The sequence below is a fragment of the Harmonia axyridis genome, chromosome 2, assembly GCF_914767665.1.
Source record: "Harmonia axyridis chromosome 2, icHarAxyr1.1, whole genome shotgun sequence".
Classification (NCBI taxonomy): domain Eukaryota; kingdom Metazoa; phylum Arthropoda; class Insecta; order Coleoptera; family Coccinellidae; genus Harmonia; species Harmonia axyridis.
Genome location: NC_059502.1, coordinates 19,414,293 through 19,426,516, shown reverse-complemented (window position 1 = coordinate 19,426,516; position 12,224 = coordinate 19,414,293). Strand labels below are relative to the sequence as shown.

Genomic DNA, 12,224 nt, shown 5'->3' with positions numbered 1-12,224 from the left:
AATATTTATATTATATTTCTATGCGTCTACCACCTTGATTCTCAGGATAAAAAATTCAAGCATGAATTAAATATAAATTTGTGAATACCAATGGCACATTATGATATTAAAATGTCTCGAATATTTCTTCTAAAACAACCTTAAAAATATTCTTAATTTTTTCGGTAAGACTATTTTGCCAAAGAAACTGAAACCTTGATACATGCTTAATAAACCGTTATCTGTGGCGCAGTTAACCCTATTCCAAGTCTTCTGACTTGGTGCCTTGGTTGCTTAGTTCTCATTTCTTTTAATTTGTTCATCGTGAGCAATTGGGCATCGTTCTCAACAGTGACTATATTGTAAGTTGAAGAATTTTGAATAATTATATATTTTATAGACAACTTTCTTGGTTTATATCATGGTTCATAGTTTTTTTTTAATTTTATTATTAAAGTCATCTTGCTAATTTACTTTTTTGGAACCAGTATAAATATCGGTATTTTTATTCTCTTTTCCTCTAAGTTGGCGCTATTCAAAAAAATGACAAAAATTCTATGGAAACGAAGGCGAAAAACTAGAATTTCAATTGAAAGTCGGCGACTTATTCTCATATTTGCTTACTTCCTACCATTTTTCATTTAACCGAGCAAATATATTACTATCGTTCGTGTTTGTGAACCAATTTGAAATGTAAGTAACTTACACTAAATATTTATCATAATATGCTGTTCTTTCGGAAATGTTCGCTCGAATATATATTGGGGGTTTTTCATTTGCAGATTACAAGATAATCATGGTTGATCTCCAGCCAGTAGTACAGAGTTGTGGATATAATGTCTGCAGAGGGTGTTCCTTCACGAACATTGAGTTTAACCAGAAGATTTCGAATGAAGTTGAAGCGCGGCAATTCCTTATAGCACATGGGGTTTTGTCATGCCATGCTTTATGCGAAAAATGTGGGTCGAGAGTGTCTGCGGACTTCGATAGAAATCAGTTTATATGCAGTAAAGTGATTCTTGTGCCTAGAAGAGGTCGTGCGAATTGCGATACTTCACGTAGTGTGTTTAGTGGCACATTTTGCGGCCATATGCATCTCGATTTGGAAAAAATATGTTTCCTGGTCAACATATTTCTATCAAATCATGAAGATTTAATGGAAGAAGCTATGTTTGAGTTGAAGCTCAGTTCACCTACTGTCCTTGATTGGTTTTCCTTTTGTCGTAAAGTTGTGGCAGATTATGTCGAGCGGCATTCTCAGTGCATCGGGGGCGTTGGGAAAATCGTCGAGATAGATGAAACAACGTTGGAAAGAAGGATAGACAATCGAGAAAGTGTGTTGACTGAGCAGTGGGTATGTGGTGGAATTGAAAGAGGGGTTCGAGGTGAATGTAAGGCATTCTTCGTACCTGTGGAGAATCGTACCCCCGAAACTTTAATCGGTATCGTAAAACGTTATGTTCTCCCCGGCACAACAATTATGACTGATTGTTGGAAAGGGTATGATTCTCTGGAGGACTTTGGTTATAGACATCTCACGGTGAACCGCTCTAAAAATTTCGTCAATCCTCGAACTGGTGCCCACACGCAGACCATTCAAAGGCTCTGGGTCGAAGTACGTCGGCACGTCTCATCGGCTGGATTCAGGCAGGAAGAACTTTCTGATTATCTAGCTGATTTTATATTCAGACGTATGATACCTTGCTATGGTCGTAGAAGGCACGCATTCTGGAAAGCGGCTGCAACTCTGTACCCACCTGAGCATCCCTTGGCATAAGGTAAATCAGGATTATTGAGATGATTTATATATTATTTAGTTTATGGTTGAAACTGAATACAATTGAAGATACTATTCAAGACGACAATTTTTTCAAACTTCTTTATTTACTTGTTCATTATGATGATTTAGATATTATTTAGTTTATGGTTGAAACTGAATACCATTGAAGATACTATTCTAGGGCGGTCTGATATTTCTAGTTATAATATAAAATTATAGGTTTCCTCGTAAAAATTCTAACATGTGATTTCTTTTCAGTCTTCACACTCGACATGCAAAACTAATACACACCAAACCAGCGTGATGTAGACTTCCTAGTCTAAAGCCAGCAGTGCCTAAATGAAGAACGTTCAGGTAAACCTTACTTAAGGTAAGTTGTGCAATTTTTTCAAACTTTATATAATTCCCTATTATAGAGTTTATTATGATGATTTAGATATTATTTTAGTTTATGGTTGAAACTGAATACCATTGAAGATACTTTTCTAGGGCGGTCTGATATTTTTAGTTATAACATAAAATTGTAAGTTTCCTCATAAAAATTCTTACATGTGATTTCTTTTCAGTCTTCACACTCGACATGCAAAACTAATACACACCAAACCAGCGTGATGTAGACTTCCTAGTCTAAAGCCAGCAGTGCCTAAATGAAGAACATTCAGGTAAACCTTACTTAAGGTAAGTTGTGTAATTTTTTTAAACTTATAGTTACCTATCATCGAGTTTATTATGATGATTTAGATATTTTTTAGTTTATGGTTGAAACTGAATACCATTGAAGATACTATTCTAGGGCGGTCTGATATCTTCAGTTTTCATATTGAATTTTCAATTCTCCTCATTCATATTCTAATGGGTACTTCCTTTTCAGACTCGAGAAGAATTTGTAGCGCCTGTGGAGACATCATGGTGCTTCAAAGGACCAATCCAGGAAAAGATACTCATCAACATCATTTATGCGTGTGGTAAAACCATGAGAGCAGAAAACATACTCTTTGATCTTGAATCAAGTGAGGGTTCTTTCATTAAATTTAATTCATTCATCTTAATAAATTGCCTTACAAAGTAGCGGTTACTAATGCCTTTTTTTTTTCTGATCTTCTGATCCTCAGTTAACTTGATTGGTCACTCGAGTAGCATTCAACGTTTTGTCAAACTTCTCAACTTTTCCAATTAATTTTTTTTCTTTTATATGTTCATATGATGATTTTCTATAGAGCCAAAAGGATTATGAATAAATCCATGTTTAAGAATGATAGGACTGAAGTAATAATATTGTACGATTAATTAACTGTTGTTATTTCTTCTTGTTCAGTAATCTTGATTTCTTTCACAGGTGACGAACTGAATCGTCACAACCAGATTTAATTGTTGAGAGCTGGTTAAAAAGATGTAGAAAGTAAGTAAACATCATTCAGCAAGTAAAAAATATTCTTTTCCTACAACTGCTATGGAAAGTAGCGTATTCTACACAGCTTACTCAATTTCAAAACTGTGTATTGCTCATACTGTGGGAAATATTATTCCCCACGGCACTTTGCCCACACCTCGCTTGGTAGACCAATGAAATTGGGCTTTTGAGTCCTTTCTATGGAAACGAAATCAATTAGCACAATCAACAAAGGCCATTTTGATTTGAATCATGTCAATTATTTGAATTATTGAAATTTCTGCAGTTGTAGGAAAAGTATAGTGTGCAACATGTGAAGAAAGTCCTTTTCTCGCTTGTGTGTTTGCGACACTCTCCTTCCACTCTCCTTCCACACTCGCGAGAAAAGTTGACTTTCGTCACTTGTTGCACAATATACTATTTCAATTCTGTATCAAAATTCATCTTCCTAAAGTTTGATTTCAATGAATTAATGTACAAAATAAATGATGATTTCCATAGAGCCAAAAGGATTATGAATTAGTCCATGTTTATAAATGATAGGACTGAAATAAAAATAATATTCTCAGCTTGAAAATTTGTTGTAAAAGATTTTTGTTCAGTGTATGTATTTTTCTTACAGGGTAAGAATTTAATGCCAGTTTTATGGTTTAATTGCTGCCAGTTGGTTCCATGGACGTGCAAAGTAAGTGAATATAAATTTTTCAGCTAATAATGGTCAGAAATTGTAATAACATTTATACAATTCTTTATTGCATCTTGGACAAGATTGAATATAAAATGTTAAATGATGATTCTCAATAAAGCCAAAAGGATTATGAATAAATCCATGTTTATCAATGATAGGACTGAAGTAAAAATATCATCTTATTGAAAATTTCTTTGCATTTACTTTTTGTTCAGTGTATTTATTTTTTTTACAGAAGAAGAATTTGATGCTGAATTCATATGAAATAATTGAGGCAAATTGGTTCAATGGGTGTAGAAGGTAAGGAAATAACAATTTTTCAGCTATTATTGTATGATAATCAAGAATTGATATATTTCTCAATTCCCTATTGAATTTAGTATTTCTATAAATAGATTAATATTAATTAATGAGTATGTACACAATGTAAATGATGATTCTCTATAGAGCCAAAAGGATTATGAATAAATCCATGTTTATAAATGATAGGACTGAATTCAAAATAATATTGTCTATTTGAAAATTTGTTGCAATTTCTTTTTGTTGAGTGTATTCATTTTTTTGCAGGGGAAAAATTAAACACTAGTCTTCTGGTTCAATTGATGGTCGTTAGTTCCATGGACATAAAAAGTGAGTAAATATCAATTTTTCAGCTATTAATAATCATGAATTGTAATAATATTTTTCTCCAATTCAGCAGCTAATCTGTCCATTCTGCCACATCTCTTAGCACAAATTCGTGAAAGAATATCTCAGATTAGCATAAATTTTCATGGTTATTTTTATTATTGTCAGTAGTCTGAACTCTGCTATTTACCAATTATCTATCAAATTTGTGATGCAGAAAACTGATCTACCAACCCACATTTTTCAATGCAAAAATCACTGAACGGTATTTAAGGAAATATTCCATTGATTTCAATAAAAATTCAGTAAATTGGAGAAGATAATGTATAATACTCCTACAGAAGAAAACTCGCCACTTCGAGACTCGATTTTGAATTTTGAACTTATGGAATAATATCAATGCCTTCTGCAATTGTATTATAAATAACAATTACAATTCTTCATTGCGTCTGGACTACTTTCAAATTGGTTGATAATAGTATACAATTCGTTATTGCATCTTGTCCTCCTTTTGGACAAGATTAAATATATAATATAAATGATGATTCTCAATAAAGCCAAAAGGATTATGAATAAATCCATGTTTATCAATGATAGGACTGAAGTAAAAATATCATCTTATTGAAAATTCTTTGCATTTACTTTTTGTTCAGTGTATTTATTTTTTTTTACAGAGGAAGAATTTGATGCTGAATTCATATGAAATAATTGAGGCGAATTCGTTCAATGGGTGTAGAAGGTAAGGAAATAACAATTTTTCATATATGTACAATAATTGAGAATTGTAATAATTTTTTGAAATCTTCTTTGGATCTGGTCTTCATCTAAATTGGTTTATACAAGTAGATGTACAATGTAAATGATGATTCTCTATAAAGCCAAAAGGATTATGAATAAATCCATGTTTATCAATGATAGGACTGAACTAATGATGATATTCTAGGCTTGTAAATTTGTTGTAATATCTCTTTGTTTAGTTTATTTATTTTTTTACAGGGGAAGTATTGAACATTGCAGTCCTTGAGTGTAATTGGATGTAAAAAGTAAGTGAATATAAATTTTTCAGCTGTTGATAATTGTATTAATATATTTACGATTCTTCATTGCATCTTCCTTCGAATAGGTTGATGATAATAAATGAATATACAATTTAAATGATGATTCTCAAATAAGCCAAAAGGATTATGAATAAATCCATGTTTATCAATGATAGGACTGAAGTAAAAATATCATCTGATTGAAAATTTGTTACATTTTCTTTTTGTTCAGTATATTCTTTTTTTTTTACAGGGGAGGAGTTCGATGCCAAGTTCTTATGATTTGATTGATGCCAGATGGTTTGAAGGATATAGGAAGGTAAGGAAACATCAATTTTTCAGCTATTATTGTATAATAATTGAGAATCGTGATAATTTTTTCTTTAATTCTATATTGAATCTAGTATTTCTATAAATAGGTTAATATTAATTAATGAGTACATATACAATGTAAATGATGAATCTCTATAGAGCCAAAAGGATTATGAATAAATCCATGTTTATAAATGATAGGACTGAATTAAAAATAATATTGTCTATTTGAAAATTTGTTGCAATTTTTTTTATTGAATCTATTTATTTTTTTTACAGAAAAAGAATTAAACACCACAGGCTCATGATTTGATGATTGCTAGTTGATTCGATCGTTGTAGAAAGTAAGCAAATATCAATTTTTCAGCTAGAAAGAATCGGGAAAGTTAAACAATTTTTTTGAATATTTTATTAAATCTATCTTCCCACAAGTTTCTTGATAAAAGTAGATGCATATGAATATGATAAATGATGATTCTTCTATAGAGCCAAAAGGATTATGAATAAATCCGTGTTTAGGAATGATAGGACTGAAAACCAAATACATAATTTAAAATCTGATCATAATCTGTGGTAGCTCTTTTTATTAACAATTTTGTTTTACTTTACAGGTTGTCAAATTCAACTGGGAATAATGTAATAGATATGCTGAAAATATTCCTTTCTTGAAACACTTGAGAAGAAAGGTTAGTTATTATGAGAATTTTATATTTATACCGAACAGCATTGAAAAGTTATTGATTCTTTTCGGAAATATTTTTGTTATATTGATATTAAGAGAAATTTGTTGTATGTGATGAAAATTTTCACAATCAATTCTTGAATACAAATATCTGCATAGTATTTTTATATGATGATTCACTTTTAAGCCAAAAGGATTATGAACAAATCTATGTTTATGAATTATTAGACTGAAGAAAAACAAATAACATAATTATTAAAATCTCTTGTATTCTCGAAATTAATGTTATTGTTCTTTACAGGTCATGTCTACTTCCAAAAATGTGGAAACCATAATTCTTTTTGTAGTTTTCCTCGTTAAGCAGACCCCACATTATTTATAATTCATATGTTCAATATTTTACTGGAGCCAGCTTACTTAGTTACTATTTGATGTTTTTTGAATATTGAGTTTTCAGTCAAAAATGAAAGGCAGTTGTAGGACAACATAATCAACTTGTTGCACGAATATGGGAAATCTATTTTCTTCAATTTAAGAAATCAAATAAGATATGTTGATCTTTCTTTCATGTTGATTGTTGGTTTCTAATTCAGATAATATTAAAACTTCAATATGATTTATGTATATAAATACACGAAAATGAGTTGAATGACACTTCAGAAAAAAAATAGTGAGAATGGAATTCAAGCGAATTCCTTCCTGTTCAGTCGAATATAGCCTCATTTAATTGCTCATAGTGGATAATTAGGGTTATAGTGGTTTAACCAAAATAGTGAGGGAAGGGTAAGAAATTCTAAGTTTTTCAATCAAGCAAGGATTCAGGGTTTTGAAATCAATTCAATGATTTTTAAATTTAATCTTTACCTTGCAATAGAAATTTGTAATTTTCTTTACCCACCATGTAATTCTCATATAAGGTAAGGGTCTGATGGATTACAAACATTATAATAGCTTGATGTTCATTGAATTGGTCTTTATAGCTTGCCCCATACATATCAATCAGGTTGGTTGAGGAAGATCCTCTACCATATATGTGAATTGTCTTTCTATTGAACATATATTTTATGATTTGTTGAATTATTTTTTATTTCAGAATCAAGTGTGTTGTGTTGATGTACAGTAAAAACATTAAAAATAAAAATCTATTTCAAGCATATATCGTTTTTTTCATTACATCTAACTTTTTAATATAGTATTTAACCACCCCAAGTTAGCATTATGAATTTGCTTTACACTCACTCACTTTACAATATTATTCATTGAAAATTTAATGCCACATAAAAATTTCAATACCCCATTTAACAATACAGGTAGCCAATAGGCTCCTATTGGAGGATTAAAATTTTAATGAAGATTCCTGTAGCGAGGTTTTAGATATTTGATACTACTGATATTGTAATTGAATGATTCGCCAAGGGACTTTATTACCCAAGTAAAAAACAAAACCTCTCCAAATTTTCACAAAATCAACAATATGTATAAAATAATATGAATTTAAGTTTGGCCATGATTTAGAGGAATAAAAGAAGAGAAAGTATTATATGATATACAGGGTGTCCCGTAAAGACCACGTCAAACCGAGGGAGAATGTAGATCAAAGGATAACCCACCTGCTATGACAAAATTTCTATTATAAAAGTCTTACCGTTTTCGAGATATTTTTTTTTTTGAAAATAATGAATTTTTGCCTCTTTCAATAGTTTTGCCCTTACGGTTGGTACAATTTTACATCTTTCTGGTTAATTTTTTCAGTAAAATATTGCTGAAGAATGATTTCAACGTTTACATTAAAAATATCCTCCGAAAATTTTAAAGGGTGGTTATGAGAAATATTTTTATTGGAAATTTTGGTAGTGGATTATTTTGTTCATGAAGTTTAGCCCATCGTAGTGGAAAAAAAATGTACCGAGCTACTGCTGCACATTACACCAATGAATTGTCTATTTTATAGTGATTTCAAAGAAGTATCACATAACTCATTTGTTATTCAAAAAAAAAAGATATGGCTGTTTTTATCCAAAAGGGTACGTTTCTGACAAAATCAAGTTTGTCAATTCTGTTAAGAAACCTTCGATATTGCATTACTTAGTGAACAATGGCAATTGTTTACCTGCGAAAATATTACTCGCATAATTATTCACCTCAACGAAATGCAATTTTGCCGGCAAATTTTGGAAAACATCATGCAGATCCAGATTTTTTTAATAAGATCATTTGGAGCGACGAGTCTTCCTGTACCAAGGATGGGAACAAAACTATTGAAAGGGGCAAAAATTCATAATTTTCAAAAAAAAAAAATATTTCGAAAACGGTAAGACTTTCATAATAGAAATTTTGTCATAGCAGGTGGGTTATCCTTTGATCTACATTCTCCCTCGGTTTGACGTGGTATTTACGGGACACCCTGTATGTATGAACATTGGAATATTTCATAAATAAAATAGTTTTGGTAACGAAATAAAATTTATTGAACATATTAAAACAAAAAACTTTACATGAAATGATTTGTATATGTATCGAATCAAAAAGAAAATTATAAAATATACATTATAAATAAAGAAATAAATTCACTCAAATATAACCAAAACTGTTAATAATAAAAGATACAGCTATTGATGAATCACAAATGAATAATGAATTAATACCAGAAGGAAAAAATCCTTGGAATTAGTAAAAATATCCATTTTTGTTAGATGGGAAATATGTTTCTCCTATTTTTGATGGTATTGATAATTTCTATTCACCTTGAATGTCTACACAATAAGTTTCGAAAAATTGAGATATAATAAATAGTGAGCTCGCTAGAAAACCTAAGGTCCCTTCTAGAAAGATATGCCAGTGGTAGGGGAGAGTCGGGTACCCCGGGACATCGGGTATCGCGGGACATTCAAATTTTTTTACGTTCTTAGGCCCAATAGTACAATCTGTGCTTGGCGGGATGTAAGTTTACTATTGAAAAACAAGTCTCAGACAGTTGGTGTAGCTGGGGCAAGCGAGTGTGACGTTAACAATATTTTTACATTTTCCCCGCAATTTTGATCGTTCAGTGTAAACTTTTGGTGTGTGTTAGGAGCTGGTCAGGTAAGCTAATGTGTTTCTACCTTATGGAGATTATAATTTAGGGATTCTAAAATCGATTTGTATTTAAAATCCGCCAAAAAATCGAGTGGTTAGAGGTCGTCACTGCCCTAACGATTTTTTGCTTTTCGGGTAACCTGGGACATATTGAATTCGGGTACCTTGGGACAATTTAAATAATGTTTAGTTTTGTATTTTTTTTACAGAATACCAAAATTCAAGGGCAGGACGACTGATCGTGGTTCCTGGACTGAAGAAAACCTCATTCGGGCTATAAAATATGTAACAGAAGAGCACCACGCGATAAGACATGCAGCTAAAAGGTTTGATGTATCAAAATCTACCTTACACAGACGAGTTACAGCTATAAACAATGGTTTGGAAATACATTCAAAACCTAAAATTGGAAGGTATGATGCCACGTTTCCTTTGAAATATGAAAACCTTCTTGTTGAACATGTCAAAGATATGGATAATAGATTGACCTATTCCGGGCTGTAGCAAGAGAAGATTGGACAAGAGAAGAAGGAAAGCCCAAAGGAGTGAAATTCTTACATCTACCCCTTACAAAAATTCTTTAGAAGAGAAACAGGTGCGATCTAAAGAAGCCGAAATTAAAAAAGTATCAAAAAAAGTAAAATTCGATGGAATTACAGCTAAAAATAAAACAACAAAAATGATGAATAAAAGCACAACACTGAATAAAGAAAATGATATGAACAACAATAATGATAGTTCAAATAAAGATTATTCTTGCTTAATTTGCCAGGAAAATTTTGAAGAAGATTGGATACAATGTCAAAAATGTAAAGAATGGGCACATGAAGACTGCGCAGACCTCGATTTGAAGTCATCTTTTTATACATGCGACTTTTGTAAAGATTATCCCAGTTAAATTGCTTCTTTCAATAAAGTTATTTGATACATTTTCTTCTTTGATTACCTGTCCCATGCTACCCTCCACAATTAATAGTCTCAAAAAATGTAGCGTTTTGTTATGCATTGAAAACTGGATTGGAGTCATTTCTTAAAAATTATTTCATTTAAAATATTGATTCTCCTTTTCTTGGGATGATCTAGTTATGCCAATTTTCATTTTTTTGTATGTACTTTTCCTCAAAAAAATTAAAAAGCTTAGGTGTCCCGTACTACCCGACTTTCCCCTATATAAACCAAAGGAAGAAGCAGAGGAGGGCAGTGTCGACATAAACGGCAGTCAGTGCCGTACACTCAAGTAGATATAATATAAGTGAAAATAAAATTATGTAGTAGTTGAAATGAATAGTTGTATATGGCTGTGTGTATATGAAATAAATTAATATTAGAAAGAAGTACCGATTTAATTAACTGAAAAACGTAACAATAGCCTATTTTTCCAAGCCCTTTTAGTCTAAAGTCAAATTGATATAGTATATTTTTGCTCATGAGATATTTCAGGAGGTGGTCTGTGTTTGATCAAGTCAGGGCATTAAAAATGACACTATATCAATCTGAAAAATAATGATAATTAATAACCAACCAAGAGAAGATTCAAAATAACCAAAACTGTACAAATTGAGTGAACATCTAACAAATTGGATAATTTTAATGTAATTATTCGAATTGTTAATCGTTTAGCGTAGAACTGGCAAGGTCTGTAGAAATTGTTCTACATAATTTAAAAACCTCAAGTAATGGTTTCACATAACAAATGCCTACAAATTTATTTTATAATTCTGGCTCCAGCCTACTACTTAAACAAAAAAATAAAAAGAAAGACTAGATATTTATGGAAATGCACTGACATGATATTTTTGTAATTTAAGCCCCCTGTATTTCTAACGGTTTTCGATATCCCTGTAGTGTCCCTCTAAATAGTTCCTACCCTGTATATCTCTGATGACGCGAAATCGCCCCCATTGTACTTTTTTTTACGAGTTATAGACGTTAATACTTATCCACTCATCAGGCTTGTCGGCGTTCTCTTCGATAAACTTTGCCGACTTTTATTTCGTTTTTATGGCGTCTCCTTGATGTTTCTGGAAAAAAATTTATTTTCAATTCACCAATAAAATGTTGGTTCCTCAGAGGAACGCAAAATATTGAAGAAACGTTTCCGTTTCACCATTACGTACCATCTTATCATTCTAAAGAAATATAGGAAATTCTTTCATTTCATACCACAATCAATTTTTTAGTCGTTCAATGTATAGGTATGGTATGCAAAGTGAGAGTTATTATAGTTTTACTTTTCAATTTACCTCTGTATTTGACGACTTCAAATTGAGTTAATGGCACTATTATTATATGTAATACCATAGTATAATACCTTATACTATGGTAATACCTATGATGTAAGTCGCCTAGAATAGATGAACCAGTTCAGATGTACAGAATAATTTCATGAATTATTTTGTGAATAATGGTATAATGACGAAAAAGAAATTATGAGAACCAGGAAGTATTTTTCAGGATTTTTCCTTTATGAAAAACGACTGGAGGGGATTTTGAAGAAGTTATAATCAGAGAACTAGAAAAAATGTCTCTATCACTCAAAAATATGGGAGTACAGGGATACGATAATGTAATAATATAAAGTGATTCCTTCAATTTTATCATCTCTCCATGAATAATCCCAATTACCTAATATTAATTTTTTTGCATTTAACTGC

The 12,224-nt window shown here is 31.2% G+C and overlaps 1 protein-coding gene and 3 non-coding genes across 19 annotated transcripts; all 4 read left to right on the top strand.

Annotated features, from left to right (window-relative positions):
• The first annotated feature begins 206 nt into the window (after positions 1-206).
• LOC123672915 lies at positions 207-7,647 on the top strand. Of its 16 annotated transcripts, none has more exons than XM_045607256.1 (14): positions 207-341; positions 762-1,757; positions 2,018-2,129; positions 2,326-2,437; positions 2,631-2,769; positions 3,096-3,158; positions 3,772-3,834; positions 4,073-4,137; positions 4,405-4,467; positions 5,139-5,203; positions 5,461-5,507; positions 6,093-6,157; positions 6,425-6,499; positions 6,797-7,647. In XM_045607256.1, the coding sequence occupies exon 2, from the start codon at positions 776-778 to the stop codon at positions 1,754-1,756; it is 981 nt and encodes a 326-aa protein (XP_045463212.1). In that variant the 5' UTR covers positions 207-341; positions 762-775; the 3' UTR covers position 1,757; positions 2,018-2,129; positions 2,326-2,437; positions 2,631-2,769; positions 3,096-3,158; positions 3,772-3,834; positions 4,073-4,137; positions 4,405-4,467; positions 5,139-5,203; positions 5,461-5,507; positions 6,093-6,157; positions 6,425-6,499; positions 6,797-7,647. The 16 variants fall into 16 exon arrangements, 14 of the variants coding, with proteins under 14 accessions (XP_045463212.1, XP_045463213.1, XP_045463214.1 ...); XM_045607257.1 differs by having other exon boundaries at positions 5,461-5,511; XR_006746387.1 differs by lacking the exon at positions 762-1,757 and adding an exon at positions 5,755-5,820 and having other exon boundaries at positions 224-341; positions 2,018-2,113.
• Positions 1,877-1,954, top strand: LOC123674314. Its single transcript, XR_006746656.1, has one exon. It is a non-coding gene; the product is annotated as a small nucleolar RNA U43 (small nucleolar RNA).
• Positions 2,184-2,262, top strand: LOC123674315. Its single transcript, XR_006746657.1, has one exon. It is a non-coding gene; the product is annotated as a small nucleolar RNA U43 (small nucleolar RNA).
• Positions 2,489-2,566, top strand: LOC123674316. The gene has a single exon (XR_006746658.1). It is a non-coding gene; the product is annotated as a small nucleolar RNA U43 (small nucleolar RNA).
• Positions 7,648-12,224: the final 4,577 nt, after the last annotated feature.

Bases quoted from the DNA above. Each gene is read 5' to 3' on its own strand.
- LOC123672915 (XM_045607262.1), top strand. From the start codon at position 776: ATGGTTGATCTCCAGCCAGTAGTACAGAGTTGTGGATATAATGTCTGC.